The following is a 24,298-nucleotide window of genomic DNA, read 5'->3' on the forward strand; positions in this document are numbered from 1 at the left end:
TCTATCTCAAATTTTTTCCAACGTAGGGCAATAGATGCCATAATAATATTGGTAACCATTACCATTCCATTTGTGTTGTAACCTCTGAAACTGCACATGGTACTGCAACTCTGGCTCTCTCCATTCTCCCATGGATCCCTCTCGCCATGAAATCATGTTCATGATTTCAAGCTTCGTCTTCGTTAACTTCTTCACCCGGGGTAACCAATGAAGATCCCACATTTTCACTTCTCTTACTTCAAATCGTTTAAGTGGACTTCGTTCATGTTTCTTCTTTCGGGGTCTTTCTGATTCAGGAATCACCATTGCCGGCGAACACCAACTTGTACGTGAAAGTAAAGACAACCCATTTGCAGAGGCCATCTCTGATCCGCTCTACAAGCTTCATCTCCGAGAAACCTTGGAGTTCGTGAAGTCGTTTCCTATGTCACACAAAAACGTCCTCGACGTTTCTTCTCAGAGAAGAACAAGAGTAGAAGGTCCTTCAACCCCAGGAAGACCCATCCTTAGCTTCAGAAAGAGCAATGTTTCTTCGAAATGGGAAGACGCAGAGAAATGGGTCATGGGCAGCGATGGCTCCCCTGGTTGCACAACAAAGGCATTAGCAATATCATCATCATCTTCAGCGTCCTCCAATATCAGAACATCATGTGACAACGTCTTCAAGGTACGCAACACTGCCGAGGATTTCTCGGAGAAACCGAGGGCCACACAGCAAAGGTGTACAGACTGTCCCAAGATTTCAAATTTCTCCTGCAACTTGGACCACCATGAGTCCCTTCCCCAACAGACATAGTGCTAAAAGGTAGGATCCCCTGTTTCCTTGCTTTCATTGCAAAGGTTTTGATCTTGGATTCGTTGAATTACCATTAAGACTTCAACTTTGCAATATCTGGTTGCTGAGATAGAAGGTACAAAGAGTCAAATGTTGTCTTCAACTCGGTGAGAGAGGCTTGTTTATTTCAGAGTATTTTATCCTCATTTGGACTCATTTCCTCTACGAGTTTCATTGGAAATTGAAAAGGGTGACTGAGTTGATTTGAAAATTCATGTCATGTTTCATGCAAATGTATGTAATGCAGACAAGTTTACAGACAAGAAAGGGTCAGGTTTTCCTAATTTCAGAGACATTGGGACAGAGACGACTCCTGTAGGAAGCTCCACAACTTCAAGGTGTGACAGACCATTCAAGAGCTCATCTCCTGCTCGCCATAACACTCCTGCAAGTAGGGCTAGTCCAATGGCTTCTCAAAACCCTAATTGCAGTAGCAACATTAGCAGTTGTACTAGTGGCCTTATTCAGCTACAGGACTGTCATGTTGCCAAGCTGCAACTGGGAACAAAGTTCGATACCACTGTGTCGAATTGGAGCTCAAGGGAAGAGGAAGAGGAAGAAGCTTCAAAGAGCTTGAGACATCATGCTAACCAAACCCAGAAAGCTCGTTCAGATTCCATAACTGCCGCTTGGGAAGAAGAGGAAAAGACAAAATCTTGTCTCAGGTGATTAAACCTTGAAGCCTTGGCATTCAAACCATGCCAAGATTATAAGCGAATTGTAACTTAGTTAAGATGTTAATTAATTAATTAAAGTTAAATGATAATTTACCCTAAGGTCTCAGCTATAGGTCCAAGACCTTCCAAGATCTTAAACTCATTTTTATTATAATTTTCCTCTCAACATTTAAAAGGGTGGAATAAGACTATTATAATTAATAAATGTTAACTTTAACTATTAGTTGATTAAAAAATTATAAAAAATATTATAAAATTTTTTTCAGTTATCTTCTATAATTTTTGGGCCTTATTTATAATTTTTATTAGTCATTTTATATCTTTTTTTTTTCAGGCCAACTAACGAATAAAATTAAATTTTATTAATAGTAAGAACAACATTATACTGTTTTTAGAGGTTGAAAGGGAGTAACATTACACTTAAATAAATTTAGGTTTTCAAAGACTTAAAATTTAAGAATGAAATTGCCCATTAACACATTAGTTAAAAAACCCATTAGTGAAATACTAACACAGTGCTATATGCTATGTAAAGCCAAGTAAACGTATCATATATAGGACCAAGGTGTCAAATTGACCTTTTTTAAAGATCTTTGCTTTTTTAGTTTTGTGTGATTTGTATGGTGAGGACTTGATTGCGAAGTGAAGGTGCAGGTATCAGATTGAAGAAACGAGGATACGAGCTTGGGTAAACCTCCAAAGTGCTAAAGCAGAAGCTCAATCAAAGAAGCTTGAGGTTTATATACCCTTTATTCTCTTCATTTCTTTTCCCAATAATCCCTTAACAAGTTCAAGAACACAAGCGATTGAAACTGAGGAATGATAGAAATGTCGTGGTGGTGGCAGGTGAAAATACAGAAGATGAGATGGAAGCAGGAAGAGAAACTGATGAAGAGAATGGATGTGGTGAAGAGGAGAGCAGAAAGAATGGAGAGAGGCAGCAAGAGAGCAGCACACGATGGAGAAGGCAAATGAAGAATCTCAAAACATATTGAAGAATCCATTTTCAAGTCGTCCTACTTCATGTGGTTGTCTTCCATACACTAGTATGATGCAATCAAAGTGTGGCGCAAATCATACTTAAATATATCCCCGTAAGGCTGTTCAGTAATAAAATTCATATCTCTCTTTTGTTAATAATTGCGATAAGAAACATTTTTGTCTCGAGACTATTTCCTCAAAAACATTTGGTATCTTAAACTTTTATGTAATATAATTTTTTTATTTAACTTTTGAAAATTGAGCATTGGATAATTTGTTGTTAAAAAAGTTAACTTTAATCATCAGACCCAAACAATTCTACAAAAGGATCTCTTAAATTACAAAAAGTACCCATGAAATTATATAAATACCATATAAAAAAATTAATATCGATTAAGTCCCTTTTTCATGTCAAAGGTAACTTTTTTAATGATAGGATATCTAATACATCATTTTCAATTCAAAAGTTAAAAAATACACCACATGAAAGTTTTAAGATACTAAACACTTTTAAGTGAATAGTTAAAGGATAAAAATGTCTTTACCCTTTATCTAAAGTAGAATCTATCACAAGTTATCCCTGTCCAGTAATTCGATCTATTCTAAGTTTAGTATATCATCTTATCTTAATTATAAGACAAAATTTTAAAATTTTACCTAATACTAAATAGATACTTTCTTCATTTAAAAATGTAAGATATGTTTAAAAGGTTGGATATTAAAACAATAAAATATTTTTAAGGTTTCACGATATAATTAATATATTTTTTTAAAATATGCCTTAATAAATACATAAATTTATATTTATTTTTAAATAAAATATTTTATTAAATATAGATATACAAAGATAATGTTAATTAAAAAATAATTAATTAATTTGTAGGCAGTGAAATCAGGTTAAAAATCTTGAGAAAGCAAGGGGGGCTTTCATGTTTAGGACGTGGGCAGGATATGGAAGACTCTAAGTCTATTCGCATCGCATCAGAAAGACGGATGGGAGAGTTACGTGAAAGTGGATCCACGTAAAGTGTTTAGCAGTTCAAATGGCATCCGGCCTTTCAGACACCAGATCAGACACATGCGAGTTTGCGGATGACGCAGACACTACAGAAACAGAATCCCAGAGAGAACAAAAGCGAAGCTCTAAGTTTAACTGCTTTTGGCTGTTCAGAATCTTTCTGTTTGATGTTGCAGAGGGCCAGACCTGATTCTATGTCGTGTGTCCAACCTTACACTCATTTATTCCACTTTCAATCTCATCACTGCACGCCTTTCCAAATGCATGCTCAAATTAACTACACGTCCCGAGTTTTGTCTCAGAGAACCGAGTACATGTCTCGTCAAACTGAATTCTGAAATATACTCATTAACATCCACCTTCTGTTTTAAACTTTGATCCAACTCTCTCTCAAATTTATTTTCTTACGAGCATAATTGTGAAGCTGTCAAATTGATTTTAAGAGTTAATATATTTTAAATTTTTAATTTATAAAATTATGTTAATTCATTCATAAATTCAAACTAAATATAAATTTTGTTAAACTCCTAAATTTACTTCTTGAGTTTATCGTTTTTACATTTTTAATTTATAAAATTATGTTAAATAATTTATAAACTCAGATCAAATAAAGCTTGATTAAACTTGTTAAGCTTGTCAATTTTTTTTTAAGTTGAATAAGTTAAGTATATACTATAATAATTTAGTTTATAAAAGTTATAAAATATGGTTCAAAGGAAAAAAAAATCAATAAATATAAAAACTAATGTTAATAAAAAAGAAAATAAAATACCAAAAATAAGTTTCCCTATTTTAAAATTTTATGTCTTGTATATGATAATTTATCAATGTAGATAAGTTTAATTTCAATGATTATATTTTAATATATTTAAATTAAATTATAATCATATTTTAACAGTTATTTGTTAATAGAGATAAACTTTTATAAGTTTACGATTTGAGTTTATAATACTAGTTTATATTCCTATCATAAGTTTACAAAGTAATGAGTTTAATAACCTTTCTTGGGAGGGAGTGATCACATAATTGGTTTTTTTTTTGTTTTTTATTATTATTATTATTATTATTATTATTATTATATATAATCGGATATAAAACATGGTGTAAATGCTATTAGCCTTCAAAACATGTATTTTCTTTTCATAAAACGTTTAATTTAATTTATATTCTTAAAGCATTTTTTCTGAATTATTTATTTAAATATTTTAATTAGCTTTTATGTGTTTACTAAGCATTGTGAAAATCAGTGTAAAAATGTTAAAAAAAATAATGTTACATAATTCTTAGCTTACTGTGTTATGAACAGAAAAGTTATCACTGATTCAGTTTAAAGCAAACAGGAATCATTCTAATTAGCGAGAACATAAAAAAAAGACGAATTTAATACCAGATAAAGATTTTTAAAAAGTATATAAATATTAACAAATTAATACTAAGTAAGGATATTATTTAACAAATATTCAATTTGTCTAGATCTTTGTTAAATATTAAGTTCTTTCAAAGTTCTTTTTTGGTCGATATCGTCCTTTCTAATTAAAATGGTGCCACCATTCGTAAAATATGAGGAGTTTAATTTTTCACCGCCTCCATGCTAATTTTTTCAAGCATAGCTCCTTTTACATTTCTCTCACACAATTTAATTGTAGGCTATTAGCATATTATTTGATATTTTATTTATTCACTATTAACCTACTAAATAAACTAAAAGATATTGTTAGTTTATTAAAAAATTTTATTTTTATTGTTAAAAAATATAAGTCATTTTAATTAAATCTCATGCCCAATAAATTATTTATATATCTTTAAATTAATGCCATTTTTATATTTTTTTTATTAATAGGTATTTTCAAGATTTTAAAACCACACAAGGGATTGATTTAAGGGTTAATGGTTCAATCATGGTTCAACAGATTTTGATTAATTTAATGCATTTTAAATTTTATACACAGAAAAATCATAAGATAAATTCATCTATAATCAACAAAATTAATATTTAAATAAAAATATTTATAAAGATAAGAAAATTATAAGTTGTTTATAATTTTTTATTTAAAATAATAGTATTTTAGTATACTTCATTTCATCTTCCTATTTTTTTATAAGCATAAATAATATTAATATGAATCTATAAATAGATGTTTTTATCTTTCCTCTCTCATCTCAAATTGCTTCCCGCCTTCTACTCTATTCTTTAATAATTTTTTTGATTCTATTTATAAATCACTTTGAACATGTTTTATAGAACTAAAAAAAAATATAAATCTTATTAACTTTATCTTAAAATTTAATAAATTTTTGCCTTCATCCCTAACAAATATTTTTAATTTTATTATTGATATTTTTATTCAAAACATTTAATAAGGGTAAAAAAAAAAGTATTAAAAATTGATAAATACGTTAGAAATAGGATTAAATTTTTTATTTTTTTCTGTTATATAAATAGGATCAGAGAAGTATATTAATATTTAATAATATTAAAATGGAGCCATTCACATGGAAAGAGGAAATAAATCTTACGGCAGAAAAATGAAGCAAATTGACCCGTTGGACTAACACACACATTCTTTCTATTAGATGACACATTCGTCTTTGTTTTTCCTTCCTTACTCTTTGCTGCGGACTGCCGAGTTGTGGAACTGCAGCTTCATTTTTACCCTGTCTAATGGCTTGATCATAAATCCTGTAGTTTTGTGAAACAAATCTAAGGTGATTTTTTGCTGCAAAATGTATTCTTATTTGTTTTTTTTTTTTTTTGTAAATCTCTTTCATCCTTCAGATTTTCATCTTTTCTCTCACACATCTCAACCCTTCCTTGCGTTCCGTTATCTTTTCTAGATACCATCTCTTGATCAGCCAAACCTATCAACTGTTTGGTTTTCACTGTTTTTTCAATTCGTTAACTGTTTTTGATTATCTTCAGTTTTTCTATCTCACACGAACCAGACTGATGATCGGATATTGGTTGAATTGGCCAGTGTTCACTTAAAAATAAATATAAAATTATTTATTTATTATTGACATTTTTTAAAAAAAAAACACGCATCAACTATATTTTAAAATATTAAACATATCTCATATTTTTAAACATTAACTCCATAACAGGAGCATTATTTTCTTTTAATTCGGACTCACTCTCCAAGCTCGACCCCTGACCACTAATAAAAAGTTAAGAGATTTGAGCTTCTAATTACTCATTAAAATATAAAGGCCGATTTTGTCACAAAAGCCATACTAGAAGAACCTTTTCATTTTCTTTAAAATTCTAGTTTCATTAACTCAACTGTTAATTTGTCATTAACTCACCAAATTTAATATTTTTAACTAAAATGTTCTTCCATAACATATAATATATTATAATATTATTTCATGAAACTTTCATCACATTTTAGGTTTTTAAATTTCAATTTCATTTCCTTATTTTATTATACAATTCATTTTAAACTCTATTTTTAAAACATTTATACAAATATTATCATACTTATTTACAAATTGTTTAATTTAGGGGTAGAAAAGAGAAAAATTAGACAAATAAATGATAAGGGTAGATTAGCAATTTTAAATTTTTAAGAGTTAAAATAAAGTTTAAGTTCTGAAAATAAAAGATTTTTTTTTTCAATTTTCACAAAATGAAAGTCTATGTAATTTAGATATCTTGGAATTCAAAACATACAAACACCTATAAAATTAGAGAGTTGGACAAAATTAGAGATTGGAAAAAAATAAAAAAGAATCCGATAAACAATGAATTCATACACACTCATAGTCCCTGAGCGTGCGTGAGGTTATCATTTTTTTTTCATTTCAGTCATAATTTCAGTTCAAAAGTTTTCAAATTCCCAATTTTATGCAATCCCTCTGCTCAGATTTTGCTTGTATGCTTGCAGATACAACAGCAACTAACAAGGAATCCCAATGGCATTGAAGCTGCAAAAGTAATTCTCAAGTGTTCCATAGGTAATGATTTATTGAAGTGGGCATGCTAATCCCAACCACTATCTGCAACATCTATTTCAGTTGTTCAAGTGCGCCCAAGATTGTTTGGAGGCTGTATAGCTCACCCAAACGTATTCGTTTCTTCTTTCTTGGCTTCCATGGCTCCCGACACAAGGAACCAGGAAGCAATGGGTTCAATGCCACCCAACACAAGCAGTTTTCCCCCCTTTCTGTTGAATTATTACTGATTGCCAAAGAAAGATACAAATGCTATCGCATCTAGAAACTCAAAGTCTATAGTACTGTCAAAAGTTGATTGGCTATCCTTATTGTGATGGAAGAAACTCAACCAGGAATCCTCAGTCGCGAAACTCATCCATGAATTGTTTGTGGAACTCTGTCAAGCCGGTGACAATCGCTGGAATCTTCTCTTCTTGAGGCAGAATTGTGCACCTGAAGTGCCAGGTCCCAGGAACCTTACATGACAACGTCACAATCCAAAATTAAGCTGATAATTCCCAGAGAAAGAAAACTTTGGTGTTCTTTTGAAGTGTATGCTATATCAACTCAAGAAGTAAAATTATGAGGTGGATCAAATATTTTTAGATGAGTCAATAAATGATGTTGAGTAGCAAGACATATCCACGTTATGTTTTCGGAAACTTGTAGATGTGTCTTTTCAAATTTGAGCCATTTACAATCTGCAGGTTCCTTTTCAACTTCCAAAATCAGAAATTATCCCTATAAACTTCGGCGATTTAACATTTAAAACCTATCCACAAGCATCACGACCCCATCAAATTAGAAGTAAACAAGGGCAACTATAATGCTCGAAAAACTTTGTGCCAAATTGAAATGTGCAACTCTAAATTCTAAAATTCCCTAATGCTATAAGGGATGAAAGTTAAGGGGTAATTTTAATTTTTAAAGATGAGGGAGGCTGTTCACAAAGCCTAGTCAATCGCGAGATGAATGGAAAAGCAAATTGGTTATAACAAACGACAGTTTTATTGATCAGTAGAATATAAATCCAATGCAGGAAGAGACAGGTTTTGTTTTACTGTGATAAATCAATAAAAACTAACCTGTCCAAAACCAGAACCAGGGACAACAACAACTCCGGTGGCATTAAGGAGGCGCTGACAGTAGAAAGCATCAGGAGCTTTTTTAGCAGCCTCTGCAGCTTTGATTGCCTTTTCAGGGAGGCAAATACGGGGAAATAGATACATTGCCCCTTCTGCTTTGTTGCATGTCACACCCTCTAGATTGTTAAATGCTTCTTCCAGTGTCTGAGTCGACAATATAAATCCAAAAGATTAACAAACAAAAATAAATATTTAAACAAGGGAAAAGAAGAACAAAAGGGGGCTGGTGGCAGTCACTTTGCAGCGTTGGACACTCTTTTCAATATGATGTTTGCACAGGAGATTATGTGAAATGGGTAAAGAGAAGGAAGCTTGTAAATTGTTTGGAATATTACTCTTTTGACATGATTAATATACAGTCCTCAAATAGAATGACTAAACTAAGTTCTTTTTTCTTTTTTCTTTTTCGGTAACTAACTGACCTTGGCACGCCTAGCAAGAGAAGATAGAATTCCATCTCTCTCTGCAACATACGACTCATAGGACTCATCTCCAACCTGAAATTCAGAGTGTCATATGGGAATTGCAATTGATACTAGTGATAGAATGTTCGGAATTTCATGACCACATTCTCAAAATAAAACAATTGTATTGAAGGATATTTAAAAATAAATGTTATGATCCTAGTATTACATTGTATACTTGCCCTTTTAATTAAAAAAGTATTACATTGTTGATTGCAAATACATATGGGATCTGATCTACCCATTATTGACACACCTTCCTAATTAACAGACTCAACTTGCCGATCCATCTAATGTGTTTTTACACGGATCCCAGATTGAGTTGGTTTTGAGTAAGCTAAAGGCACAAAAAATTTGCTGAAACATGACCGAAAACAGTGCAGAATATTCTAGAGCAAGTCTATCATTGTCAATCATTGTAATATACCAAGCTTCTTCTAACAGAAAGTGAAAAACATTGCCTCCATGTTGCAACAGCTTAGCTTCCGATCAACTTTTTGCTCTCTATACTATAATCCTAACTTATACGCCATGTTGTAGTCCACCACAAAATATACAAAGGCCAAAAGAAAACGACAAGAGTAACACTTGGAAAATGGGTCAGGTCTACCGATTACAGAGTTCAGAGTTTTTCTGAGGATAGAAATCATCAGTGTTAACTGCTTTTAAGTCTACTTTTAACCTCTTCCCCAGAAGTTACTTCAAGCCCAAAGTTGCTGCTCTTGTACAAATTGTATCTTGATTAAGATCTATCTATTTTCTTTCTAGATTATTTTTCTGAAATTAGGGGCGTGGAGGGACAATTGGTGTGACTTTAGAGAGGCAAAGAAGTGAAGAACTAACCTTGGGAGGGCTCATGACCAGGCTAGCAAGAATTTGACCAGAGATATTTGAACAGAGATTCACAGAGGCCACCTTATATATCTGTTCCCTCACATCTGCGGAAAACCCAGTCACCTCCATATAACCTCCTCGTTTCCCACACTCTCCATAATAGCCTGAAACCAAAGAGAATGACATTCTGCATTGGTATAGATCCCATGACATTATTGTTTGTCTATCCTTATTGTGATAAATGATTCCTTTCACCAACTTGCCTTTGGAAACTGATTGAAAAGACACCAAAGATAGGTCATCCTCACCATAGCCCATAGACCGAGATACCTTCTTGAAAGAATGAAATTTTTTCTCAGGAACATAAATATTTTCTTGATACACCTGCAAAATAAAGGTTTCAGTTAAAGTGCAACGCACTTTTATTAGTGTATGAAATTCTCAGGGAAAAAAATCCAGTTACCTCATCAGCCAAGAGAACCAAACCTTCTTCCTTGCAGAATTTCACAATATCCCGCTGGTTTTCCTCAGAAAGAACCTAGAAGGCATGACAGAAAATCCATGTTTTATTCTTTAGCAAGCTTAGCTTCAAACCTTAAATACTCTCTTGTATTAATATCACTAGTTTCACTGCAATTCACCTGCCCTGTTGGGTTTCCTGGATTTATAACAACCAAAGCTCTAACACTGATGCCCTTGGACTTGGCATTCTCCAACTGGTTCTTGACCTCAGGTATTTCCAAACCCCAGCCAGTTGCTTCATCAAGATAATAAGGTACCTTCAAAAACATAATGGCAAAGTTATCCAATGATAATATAATTTAAAATGAAATTTACAGCACAGTTTTTTCAATTTGAAGGTATTCCTAGCCATACAAACATGCAAGGGCGATTTTAACCCTTTCAAATCAGTGCAGTGAAACAAATTAAAATATGATCAATCTAATTTAAAATATGTATTAATCTCGTATATGTGTATAGACCTACCAGAGTGCCACCATGGAGGGCAATTGAAGCTGAGTACAGAGGATACTGAGGGATGGGGCACAAAATACCATCTTTTTCTGATCTTATGAGCAATTGCATCATCATATGGACCTGGCAAAATAGAAAAGATAATCATCTTAAGTTATTCAGATTGAAAATGAAGTTGGACCAGTGCTGCCATCTAAATTTAGTGCAACAAACCCTCAGTAAATGAGGACTCAAAAGTCCCATTATCCAAGCCCACCAAGAAAACACTTCATGAAAAATTTAAAGTTGAGTTACCGCTGGGCTTGCACCATCAGTCAAGAAAATGTCAATGGGATCAGCAGGAAAACCATCACGATCTTCAATTCCGGCTGCAATTGTATCACGCAAACCCTTGATACCCTGATATGAGAACAATATTTTCATGATTATTCCATGTATATCAATCTGAGGCAAGAAAATATAGAGAAGATGGTGCAATCACAACCTGACTATGACTATAGGCACCAGTAGCTCTTCCAGGAATCTGATCTAAAATCTGCCAAGCTTGCTCTATTGCATCAGCACTGAAAAATATGTCAAAAGAACAACTATTAAGGCAAAAATTAACTAGAAAATACATGAAATAGAATTATCAAAAATCCACACCACAGATAATTTATTAAGATCAAAATTTAAGTGGTAAAAGAAGCTTTTAATTTTTTTCGCACAAGGTAAACTGCAGCATTATGACAAGGGATTAACAAACTGAGATTTACTCAAATTAAATGAAAGACCCATAATTTTAACTTCTTATTATTGACTCTATGTCTATATGAACATGTAAATGGACAAAAGCCAAGCAATCATATGAATTCCATAGAGAAAACACTATTACTGCACTTTGTTAATTGCAGCCAGCAAATATTTGCGATTGTAATGAAAAATTCATGCTCTAACAATCTAGTTTCATGTCCAAAAGGGTATAAGCAAAACTAATATGATACACTTTACATATGTAAAGCTGAACTGAAAGAAGGCAAAGGCTAAGTGAAACATTATGACATTGAAAATATTGATCTACCAGGTTTTTTAATTATAATAATTTCCAGATTTGACACAATCCACTATGTTTAATTGTTCCGATACCTCACTGTTGATATTGATCTCAAGTACCTGAACAAACCCTGTGTTTCACTTTTGTCCAAGATAGCTGGATGGTCGCATAATGCAAGAACCTATAATACATATTAGACTGTCATAAGAAGGATTTCTTTAATGGTATGAACACTGCTGCATTTCACCATAAAAATAACAGCAAACCAACCTCTCGGAAGAAAGTTATTGGCTGCTGGCCAAGAGATTGAGGATTGCCAATGTTGCAGTAAATTATCTATTTTCAGACAATAGACAAGTCAGAAAAGACAGAAAAACCACTTAAATTAAAGCATAGAGGATATCATGTGGAAAACAGTACCTGGTCAAATGGATGAGAGCCTGAATTCGCCTGTAATTCTTCTTGCAATTTCTGGAGCATTGAGATATCGCAAGGTATCGGTGAAACCATTTCATGTTGTAATCATTAAAAAAAAAAAATATTGGAAACTTGATAGCATCAAATGCGGCTTTATCTTTCAAGCTATGGTTTCAAAAAAGCATTGCTATCAGTGACAGTGTTGAAATAACATTAAGGCAATGTTTTGCCAGTAAAGGATCTAAAACGCTTCTGCAGATGTTTAACAACAATGACAAGAAGAAGAAGCAGCCTTATCCCACTGGATGGAGACATGGAATCAGCTATACCTAGGAATATTTACCTAGACAAAAAATAACTTTTCAACGAAAGCATTTAATCCTTTCAAGATGTACGACCAAATCACATTACCTGGGCCATGGTAACGATTTCTCCTCGAACAGCATATTCACATTCCAGAACCTGCAGGAAAAGAAGATGGTTTCAGGCAAGCACAAGTATAACATGGTGACAGCATTACCAAAAAAGGATCCTTAAGTGCAGACGTAGCACTCCATTGGATAATCGCCAACACTGAAAACCACATGGTAATGAAAGTTGAATCTCACTCCAAGTAATCAGATGTAAGAGACTGAATAGAGGAAGGAGCTATTAATCGTCATCAGTCCCTCTACTGAGAGACAGCTATAAGAAACTGAACGAAGTTAATTCTTAAAAACAGCTAGAGAGAAATAAAGGGGATAAACAAAGGTCAAACTTAGTTCTAGATCTCAAATGTTAAGTAGCCTAGAGAATTCAATATTCCGCGCGGCTAAAAAATGAAAAATGATACCAAAAGAAAAGAGTTGATTTTTTTAGCTGGGGGGGAAACACTCATAACATCATCAAGCAAGAAATTCTTCATCAACAGCCATAAACTTCAGTTCAACTCAGGAAACCAAAAAAAAAAAAAATCATTGGATGCAATCGTACAGTTCCAAGCTCGCAACTAGAGCTGAAAATATCCAAGAAAAAGGAGAAGATGAAGAAAAGAAAGGACATACTTTGGGATTGATGTTCTGTATAGTAACAGGAAAGGATGAATCAGAAGGAGAAGAGGCCATGGAAGAAGAATGGAAAGCAAGAGAATGGAGAGGCGAAAGGAAATGGGGGTGAGTGTGAGGGCAATGCTGCAAAGAACGGCTGAAAATGCGCCTGACTCTGTCCGCAACGAATTTCCGCATCGTATATAAATGGGATTTTAGGATGTGATATTTCGTGGCATTAGAAAATTTTGGACACGATATCAAGAAAAGCAAGCCCCGATCTCCGGGCGCCCACAGTATATGAACTGAATCTACGACTCGACCAACCTCCTCATCCCGCTCCTAATTTTCGTGCTCTAGGAGCCACCTCCAATTTCAGGGAAAAATTACATTTAAAACCCAATTTTTATAAATCATCCGAATATCAGCAGGATCACAATAAAGTTTTTGTGCTGCTAGTTACATTCTGGGGAGTCGATTTGACCTTGTTTATAAAATATGATATAACCTTTTAAATAATATTTAAAAAGCAATTTCAAGATTATCCTTGAGGAAAAAAAATAATTTTTAAATTTATTATAAAGGAGTATATTTAAAATTTTATACACCTTTACTTCTTGTACTTTTTTTACTTTAATATTAGTGAGGTTGATAAAAATTACTTATAAAGAGCATTGGAATTAATGTTTTTAGAATCAAGCCGGACATTAAACCAGAAAAGTCAGCTGTTCACGGTTCGCATGGTTCAATCGGGTTGAACCAACCGGTGACGTAATAATTAAATTAAAAAAATTATATATGTATATAATAATTTAAATATAAGAAATATATATGAAATTGCTATTTAACTTAAAAGAATCAAATATTTTAAGTTCATCATAACTTAACAAGCCACATGATACAACATAATATCAAATGATTAAAAAATTAGTCATTTTTTTAAAAAAATTTGATAAAAAATAAAAAAATATTTTTTTAACAATCCGGTTTTTAAAAACCGGATCAGGTTCCCGGCCTGACTGCCGGTTCGAAACGGCTTAACCTGACTTAGCTCCTAAAACAGTTTTTCTTATGAACCAAACCGATTGACGGTCCGGCCGTATAATCCGGTCCGATTTTCAAAACAGTGATTAGAATAATACATTGTTCACAAATTTAAAAAAAATATTATTTTTATATAAAAATGTGATTTTAATTCAAGAAAATCATGATGAAGGCCCTTGTAATCATTCAAAATTTAAAATATCCAAAAATCCCATGAAATCTCTAATCTAGGATAAATAAGCTTCAAATGATAATAACCAAAATACCAATATTATAAAATGCCTCATTAACAACTTAGTAATAGCCTTTTATCATGGGACAAAAGCTATGAACAAGTAAGGTATCTAATAGTTACAAGTGTGAATTGTTCAATTTTTTTTAAAAAAACTATTGCATATAATAAATTTGCATTTATCATTGATAGATACCTTACTTATTAACAGCATTTGGCATATGACGAATGGTTATTAATTATTGTCAATATAGCATATTATAATATGAATATTTTAATCATTGTTATTTCAATCTTTTTGACTCTGGTGGAATCTTTGGATATTTTAATGAGAACTTCACGGTTTTCTCTTTTAATGTCGGGAAATATAGCCAAAGCTAATAATAATTGCAATTACAAATTTAAAAATTTAAAGGATTCTGTGTAGTTTCTTTAAGAAGATACTCCAAAATTTAAAGGATTCTGGGGAGTAGCAAATAATTTAAATTTAAAATGTTCTCAAACTAATTATTTCCAAAATTTTCTTTCTTGTAATGAATTTTATCAAATTAAAATGAGGTCATGCATTGCATAAAGATCGAGATAATTTACTTATAAATAGTTTGACCTTCACACTCATACACTCATACATTGTTGATGGGTCACTAATATTTTGATAATTCATGTCAACTTCCAATAAGCTGGTTTTTTTTTAATATAAATAAGGCATGCTGCCTTTGAAAATGTCAGAGGCAGTAGAAATATATAGTATAATTTAATTTGTTAGATAAAATATTAGTTATTTTTTTTGTGACCTGGGGTAAAAAAAAATTGCATGCCCAAAATCCATATTTAAATCCATACTCTTTTGATCCTCTTTACAAATTATTTTCACCAATTTTATTAATATTAATATAAAAAAGATAAAAGAAATGAAAATATATGAAATTCTATATATTTTTATATATAAAAAATTTAAAAAGTGATGTAATGTTACTTTTTTTTGATAAAAAATAATTTTAAAAATATTTTTTAAATATTACTTAAAAAATTATTCAATAATTTGTAAATGAATTTAAATAAAATTTTTAAAAAATATTCCTCTAACCATGTATATTAGCTATATTTTAAAAATAAAATTTAATTTATTTTATAAGTCGTTAATTGATGGATTATTTTATTTTAAGTTAAAATTTTTAAATTATCATTGAAAAGTAAAAAAAAGAAAGAAAAAAAATAATATTATTTATTATTTATTTTTTTTTTATTAAAAAATTTTATTTACTTTTGTTTTTTTATTTTTATTATATTAATATTAATAAAATTAAAAAAAGTAATTTATAAATAAAATTATACAGAAAATAGAAGTGGAGGGAGTACCAAATTACCAAATAAACTGGTGTCATCGGGTCAGGGATTAGGTGCTGGGTGCTGACAAAGGGATGGCCGATGGACATGGGTCTCCCTCACTAGTCACGACTTGCAGTCTCTGATTTCCTAAATAATAGGGCCACGTTCTACTATTTTTGACGTCATGTTAGTATATTGTCGTATCCTTGTTTGTTTTCATCTTTCATATTTTCTCTTATCTTCATATTTCTTAAAATATTATACAAATGTTTTTATTTTCTTTTTCCAAACTTCCTTCCGTGTGCGTGTAACGGTTTAAGGCGGAAGTTCTCCAAAATGGTTTTCCAAATTTTTTTATCAAAAGATAAAAACTAGTTCAATTATACAGTTTAAACTTTAAATTTATCAGATAGTTCTATAAAAAATATTAAAAAAATCATGAAAGTGAGATGAATAAATAATATTTTGACTTTATTCGTTTATTATTATTATTATTATTTTGGCTGTCTTCAAGTAGAAGTTTGGAATGAACTCCAATTTTCTGAAAACCTGTTTATGTGGAAAAGTTGATTGCATTCATTCGGATACCTGCGATGGGTGGCCATGCATGTGAACAAATTTATTTTTTATTTTAATTTTAAAAAAGACTAAAAAAAATTTTTTTGAAATGCCCCTTGCCAAGCATAAGCGGCCAGTGGTGGCCATATATAGCAGTGGTTAACGACAACAGATGACACATCAGACGGTGGACGGCGTTGACTTGGGGCAAGGGCATTTTAGACTTCGACTAACCTCTGTGATTTCCTTTCAATGACGTCCATAATTACACGATTTATGATAATAAATAAATCAATAAATCTCATATAGGTAATGGATTATAAAACAACCAAACGCACAAGTCAATGGTATAGAAATTTTTCATTACATTACATCAATTTGCATGTAACCAAGCAGTCACTCGGGCTCTCAAGTGTTACACTTCCCTTTTGTCGTTGGAAAAAGATAAAATAAAATCATTTTACAACGCCAATTAGTGAAGGAATCAAAGAAACGAAGAAACATTAAGCAATGAACATTATCACAACGAGGACTGAAACTCCACGTCTGTGTCAGGCAACCACTGGCTACCCTGGATGAATGACTGAACCGTGAACTTCCTTGCATCTTCTTCTGATAGGTTGGGCTTATAACCAGCCCATCGAACCCGCTGGGTTACATTTGAGCCCGGCCCAGAATTCCGATACTCAGCATAAAATATAGTGCTCAGAGGCTCCACGTTAGGGATCCATTCAGCCCAGCCCGCAGGGTCCAACAATGGCCCAATATCAGACTGCATTATCACCATCGTGGAGTAATTCTTCCAGGGCCTTCCCAGGTAGGTGGAAGCAGTGAGATTTTGATCGAGCGCGGAAATTGAGGAGTTCTGGATTACAATGCCAGTGTTCTGGTTTGCGTCAGTCTTGCCCTGAGCTGTGACGGTGTTGAACTGGCCTGGGAGAGGCTGTCTGGGATTGATGGTGCAGTTCTGGAAGACAGAAGCAGCGTTGCCGAAGATGAAATCGACGGTCCCGGTGATGTCACAGTCACGGTAGAACTGACGGTTGGAATGAGCGTAGAGAGTGTCCTGGAAGCCGTCGAAGGAGCACCGGTAAAAGACTGAACGGTCTGAGCCGGATCGCAGGGCCACTGCTTGGTGTTTGGCCGGACCGGCTGTGTTAACGAATCCTACGTCCCTGGCTATGAATCCCTTCCCGCTAACGGCTGCAAATATTGAAGTATATATGTGGCACTTTTATTTTATGAATCTAAGGCATTCAGCCTCGAGAAATTAAAATGAGAAGTTTGATCGGTTGCTTACCAAAAGTGGCAGTGTCAAAAGTGTGTGTGCCGTCAACTCTGTTCTGGCTGCCGGAGATTATGGTTTTTTTTTTCCCCGTCTCCGAAAATCATAACGTTCCAAGTGTCCTTCTTCAATTCTACATTTTCTATGTAAACGCCTTCCTTTACGTAAATCACGAATCTACTCTCGCTTTTCTTCTTCACGGCCGCCACCGCCTCATTGATAGTCCGGTACTGCCCAGTTCCGTCCTTTGCCACCACTGCATCCGGCGTCATTGCGTTCGCCTCTTGCTGCAGCAGCCTCCGCTCTGTCGGGCCAACCCACGCCGGGAAATTCGACCCCAGCAGCCTCCGATGGACAGGGAGGTTGACGTTCGCAAGCAGGCGCATAATCTTCGTGACAATGGCCAAGCTGTTGCTCGCAAATTCTGTAGAGTTCTTCATGTTGGTTCTCATATCACGAAGAATCTCTTTAGCGGCGGAGGAATTCAATTCCTCAATCGCGTCCAAACAAGTCTCCTGATCCGTAATCGTCGTGCTCAACCACGTCCTAATGTCATCGATCTTCGCCGGCGTTAGCATCGTCTCGCCTCCTCCGACTTCCAGCGACGAAAGCGAGTCGTTCAGCCGATCGACCGCATCTTCAAGAACATTTCCGCAGACATCGAGGGCCGTCTGTACACTGTGGTCTTTTACATTGCTTCTGAGCTTTGCTGGGTAGGCTGCGAGCTTCGAGAGCTCGTCAATGGCGACGCGGAGAGAGAGCTTGAAGAGGAGTTCAGGGTCAGTCGTGTTAGAGTAGGTAGGGAGCGATGAGATGGTGGAGATGCACGAGTTCGGGTTCCCAGTCACGTCGCAGACGGCTTTGATTGAAGCTGCCGGAGTTAACTCAGCAGAAGAAGGGGCCGAGTTGCCTGAAGAGGTATTATTATGCGTATGAATTAGGGTTCCGGCAACGGCGGCGACGATCACGATCCCTAGAACTATGGAGGACAAGATGAGGATGATCATGCGCTTACGTGTCTCCTTCCGAAAGGCTTGGTTCTCGAGCTCATCTGCCTTACCGTACCCCTTGAAGGAGTTCATGGAATTATCCATCATGGAATTTCGATTTTGTTTCTCTTCTGGTTTTGGATTTCAGTACTTAGATTTTGATTGCATTTTATAAAGACGGGGAAGAAGATAATAATGCCTGCAGATCAGATTCTGGTTTGGTTGTGTATTTTGTTTTTAGCAACAACAACTCGAAAAAAAAAAAATAGCAAGAGAATTTAGAGAGCGTTATTTTGAAAGATTCTTAATTTGCTATAGGTTTGTGTCTATCAGTGTAAGAAGTTAGATTATGCTGAAACTGAATCCATGCACTTATATTCTATTAATAACAATAATTGTTTTCATATTTTATTCGTGTGCCTGTTAACGCGGTTACATCCGACATGTACTCTATAACCGAAAAAACCTAGCATACAAATATTTACTGAATATGACCTGACATATGTCAACACCTATTTCAATGTTTTCCTTAATGTGCGTGGTTTCCAATTTCGATCAGACGCGGTCCAAATTGAAGGAGTAAAGCTTCAGGCAGTCTTGATTTTCTATTAGTTGATGACTAGGCCTCCTATAAAAACAAGCTGCAAAATGATGAATCAGTAAACAAAATATCACAAATCTGAATAAAGAAAAACGTCGTTCTATTCGATACCGACACGAACTTAACTGTTTCAATGAAAATGAAAGAGAAATAATAGAAAGGGAAAATTGCCTCTAAATGCTGTATAAGAGAATTTATTATCCAAAGTTTCATAAATTTTATAAAATATTTATAAGTTCTAAATTTTGATCATTTACAATTTTTTTAAGGGCATTTATAATTGAGAAATGGATATTTATAACTTGCCATTATAAGTTGTTTTTTTTTTTTGCAAGTTGCAAATGCTCATTGATCAATTATAAATACCTTAGTTAAATTGTAAATGTGTAGAATTTATAATTTGAGAATATTTTATAAATTTTGTGAGACTTGATAATAAATTCTCAGTATAATTTTTTCTATTAGAAATGATATGGCGATGATAATAATGTATATCAAGTGTGTCAAGTAATAATGTAAAATAATCAAATGTAAGCGCCGTATGCCATTTGGCAAAGTAGGGCTAAAGAAGTTGGCGTTGGTTAAACTTGCTTATGTATACTGGCTACATAATATTCTTCGTTTTTAATGATACATACATAGATACATGCATACATACATATATATTCTGATAACGATGATCTGTCTATTCCAATGCATAGGGCATCACCTTCAAAGTGTTATATGACATTTGGACACCACAAATCCACAATCAGCTATGTATAAGCGAGCAGTGGATTAGAAGGGCCATGAAACATCAACACTTGATTTTAGGATGTGGACTATACATTTGTAATATAAATTCGTCGCGCTCTTGTTTTAAATATTTTTAGATAGATTATTCTTATTTTTTTCTGAAAAAGAAAAATAAGTTCAAACTAGTCAGTCACCATTGCCATTATTAAAGCGTACACCACACTACTTATTATTGAAACAGAAAAATGGCCAAAATATCTTAAACATAATATCATAAACACATACGGTGCACATATTATTTACCAGTGGCAAAGCCACATAAATTTTAATGAATTTAACTAACAATCTGGCAAATTAATTATATATCCGAATTATATATATAAAAAAAAGATTAGTTATCTTTCTCAATGTAAAGTATGCGTGTGTAGTTTATTGTATCAAAAAAAAACAAATGATTTCTAACTCGAGAATATAAAATATAAAAACAATGTAACGAGTTCCACAATTCATAACTCAAACAATATAATTAACTCACTAATTCAAACTAATGCAAATTAATTAGAAAACAAGTGCAAATTGGCCAGTTAGGAAAAGATATCATGTGAGGACCCAAGATGCTTGCTCACTACTACTATTAGTACTAAAAGTTTATACTATATAGGAATCAGTCTCAGTGTTCATCATATAAATGAGTACTGAGAGATCATCATCTCTAGACTGTTTAAATTTAATTTTTATAATATAAATTTATAAATTTTCAACTGGTGTTTTTTAAATAAATTTTTTTGAATGATAGTCAAAAAATTGTCTTTATTTTAAATTCTGTATCAATTAAAATAATGTTTTTGGATACCACATTTTCTCAATCTTTGAAGCACACAACAAAATAGCTGTTGGGTAACTCAATGAGTTCAAAGCTCGTTATACCCCATAGAAAGTCAAGATAACTTTTCAGTTCAAAGATATTGAATCTTTTTCCAAGCACTATGATGATCGAGGCTTGATTCCATGGTTTACACCACTCGTTGAATTCCTCTGTGGTGTTGAGTACTTCTAGATAAAACTCTTTCATTTGCTTAATCTCTTCAGAGACTTCCAACGGATCCTATCATGTCTCTTCATCATCCAAAATAAGATCATCTTCAACAATCTCCCCACCATTTGCAACACCATCATACCCCAATAAAGAATCTTTGTGAGACGTTTGTTTCGTCTCACTTTCATGCTGATTCTCGCGACCTTCACCTTCATCATGATCCATGGCAGTCGCCTTGTCATTCCTAGTCTCGCCCAGCATTTTTTCATCCATAACTACATCCACCATAGTAGAGTAATAGTCCTCTATCAACTTCTTTTTTTCGATTTCCATGAGAGGACATCCTTCAGCCGGTGCAGAGGTATCTTCCAATGATCTTAGTTGTCTATGAAAGAAGAGAAGAATGACGACACAGATTTCAAGAGAGAGTGAAGTGGAACCTAACTTAGAGACTGCTAGAGCCTCTTTCTTGTCCAATTTTGTTGCGATATGGATGATTCAATTGACCTCGATGTAGCAACCCAATTAATTTGCAAGGTCGAGAATATTTAAAACAAAAGCGTGAATATTAAAACATATGTAATCAATATTTCCTGTTTTGGGTTACTTTCATTTTAAAATGTTTGACCGGAAGATATTAAAACACTTGTATTGAATTGAAGTACTTACTCATAGTGGCAGAGTTAAAGGTTGTGGTTTCATCAACAACATTTCTGCTTCCTGTGATGATGGTGTTGGTTCTGCTATCTAGCTCCCACAAACATTACATTCATCTTCGAGCTCGATACCTCTACGTTCTCTCTATACACCCCGGCTTTTATCCTTATCACATACCTCGTGCTACTTCTCGTCGGTGCTGCCACCGTCGCCTCTGACACCGTCCTATGATCCCTACTCCCATAAGCAGCCACCACCACATTTGGAGTCACCATCGACGACTGTAAAAGACTGCTGTCCTTGATTGACATCCACACTGGCCATGTACCACCATCCACCTCCTCAAGTTCCATCAGTTTTCTGTTATTACTAGACATATCATTGTCTGTCATGTCCTTAATCATTGCCAGTGCGTTGCTGCACAAGCGTTCCATGTGAACTTGCCCGTTCTTCAGCCTTTCTCTCACGCTTCTGTCGTCCTTGTTGAAGGAGAACCCGTTCAGGCATGTCTCCTGGTTGGTCATGGCGACGCTGAGAAAAGTTTTGATGTCGTCGGCGTGATTAGTGGAGTCTTTGAGGTCTACGATGACATGACGAAGCTCGTACAGGGTTTCTCCGACAGTTTCCAAGCAATCGTGAAGAGCGACTTTCTGTCCCTTCGTCAGGCCTTTTTTTGGCTCAAATTTTGTTGACAGTGAGCTTGTTTTGTTGGGAGAAAAATAATAATAAATTGATAATATGATTTTAAGACAATCATATGCTAGAAAGCCTTTATGAAATACCTTTTGCTATTGCTTATTAATATGATGCAGAGTATTCACAAATAACACCTTCAATTAAGAACACTAAAATCAGAAAAATTTTGTCAGAGAAAAGATTATTAGGGTACCTTCTAACTAGGGTAAAAGCATAGTGATGAATTGGAGATCGCTATCACTAATCAAGGAACCCTAGAGAGTAGAGATTACGTTTTTTGATAGACTGTACCCTCACTCAAATCACTGTCAATTACTTATAGTGCCCATCATATTATTTTTTACTTAATTAAATAAATGACTAATAATATCCCTAAACTTAGACTCTGTCAACAACCGATTAGCGGACCACACTTAGAATATTTTATTTAACTGAAATTATAATAATTAACAATAGAATATACTATATAATAAGATAAAATATCTAACATGTTTTGCCCTACGGACCTGATGGTTATGTTGAGGGACAGTTCTCTGGCATCTTTGTGGCTGGACAAATTCTCGGTGAAGCCCGGCTCGGAGGTAATGGCGGAGAAGCAGAGTTCACGGTACAACGCGGAACTGCAAGCGGTTTTTACTAAGTAGTGTGACGGGGTGAAACGGATATTATCAATGTCGGTGCCGGAGATTTTGCTGGATTTAACTCCGACGATAATGCCGACAATGGCTGAGACTGAGAGCAGATTAGTGAGGAAAGCAAAGAAGAAGACTTCTTCCTGGACATGGGAATGGCGTCGCCAGAATTGGACATGGTTAAGTTTCAGAATTTGACTAGAGCGAGGGGGGGAGAGAAGAGAAAATGAGAATATATGTAAATCAGGTACAGAGAGGTTGAGGAAGCTCCAGAAGAGAATGGCGAAAGGATTTATGGAGCAAGAATTTGAAGTGCACCTTTTTTTTTTTTGGGATATTGTCGGTAGATGAGGCGTCGAAAACAACTTGGTGTAATTATTAACGTAGAACAAAAAACGTGTGACTAATTTTGTGATATTTCTTAATGTTTGTCATCTTAAAATAAAAAACCAATAAAAATAGATGCATCCTTATATTTTATGTTAAATACAATATAATGATGACTATTTATAATTGGCTATAAATTTTATATTTTATGTTGATTTTATGCTATCTACTAAAGTATTGGTATATTCAATTAAAAGTTCTCCAAATATGATTTCAACCCCTCATAATATATATATATATATATATATATTTGAATCTGATCACTCTTGGTTGGTTTATACTGATTTTTAATTTGCATGGAAATATATATATATATATATATATTTTGAAAACTGGTCCCCTTTTATTTCTGGCCACAACATGGGTCCCCTGTTGGCTATTTGCTGCGTCTTGGAGCTCCTTAGCTTCTCCCATGACCCGTGGCATGGAACCCCAATGTAAGTCAACTAGTGATTAATTAGTCAATTATAGAGAGAAGTCATACTCTTCGGCGTCTCTATATAATGTGGTTTAGATAAGATTTTATAGATATGAATATGTAAATGAGAGTTTATATAGTTGAAGTAAAAAAGATGATCACCCAAATTATGCTAGCGTGAACTTAAATCTTGCCATCAATATGGATATTTTGTAGGTAAATAATATATTAATTAATCTCGTGCACACAGGAATGCCTAGATAGGGAACATTTTTGAAGCGTTCAAGTACTCCCACACAATTTTTTTTTTTGGTAGTAGTAGTGTCTCCCAGCTCTCTGGCTCTGCTTCACGGTTGGATTTT

At 33.9% G+C, this 24,298-nt stretch overlaps 2 protein-coding genes and 2 pseudogenes across 2 annotated transcripts; 1 reads left to right on the forward strand and 3 right to left on the reverse strand.

Moving 5' to 3' along the window:
• Positions 1–130: 130 nt before the first annotated feature.
• On the forward strand, positions 131–3,701 carry LOC129298182 (uncharacterized; annotated as a pseudogene).
• Positions 3,702–7,408: 3,707 nt separating this feature from the next.
• LOC129298183 (alanine aminotransferase 2-like) lies at positions 7,409–13,565 on the reverse strand. The gene is made up of 15 exons (XM_054936587.1): positions 13,356–13,565; positions 12,724–12,774; positions 12,316–12,366; positions 12,166–12,231; positions 12,015–12,076; positions 11,347–11,425; positions 11,157–11,261; positions 10,875–10,985; positions 10,529–10,666; positions 10,351–10,425; positions 10,151–10,271; positions 9,897–10,051; positions 9,012–9,086; positions 8,530–8,733; positions 7,409–7,920 (listed from the first exon to the last, which is right to left on the reverse strand). The coding sequence occupies exons 1-15, from the start codon at positions 13,533–13,535 to the stop codon at positions 7,804–7,806; spliced, it is 1,590 nt and encodes a 529-aa protein (XP_054792562.1). The 5' UTR covers positions 13,536–13,565; the 3' UTR covers positions 7,409–7,803.
• A 3,455-nt stretch (positions 13,566–17,020) lies between these two features.
• LOC129298179 (pectinesterase 3-like) lies at positions 17,021–18,879 on the reverse strand (annotated as a pseudogene).
• A 2,339-nt stretch (positions 18,880–21,218) lies between these two features.
• Positions 21,219–23,932, reverse strand: LOC129298180 (pectinesterase 3-like). The gene is made up of 4 exons (XM_054936585.1): positions 23,852–23,932; positions 23,006–23,274; positions 21,981–22,502; positions 21,219–21,531 (listed from the first exon to the last, which is right to left on the reverse strand). The coding sequence occupies exons 1-4, from the start codon at positions 23,930–23,932 to the stop codon at positions 21,219–21,221; spliced, it is 1,185 nt and encodes a 394-aa protein (XP_054792560.1).
• Positions 23,933–24,298: the final 366 nt, after the last annotated feature.

Source organism: Prosopis cineraria, unplaced genomic scaffold, assembly GCF_029017545.1.
Source record: "Prosopis cineraria cultivar Desert tree isolate PC_DT_omini unplaced genomic scaffold, ASM2901754v1 PC738, whole genome shotgun sequence".
Lineage (NCBI taxonomy): Eukaryota > Viridiplantae > Streptophyta > Magnoliopsida > Fabales > Fabaceae > Prosopis > Prosopis cineraria.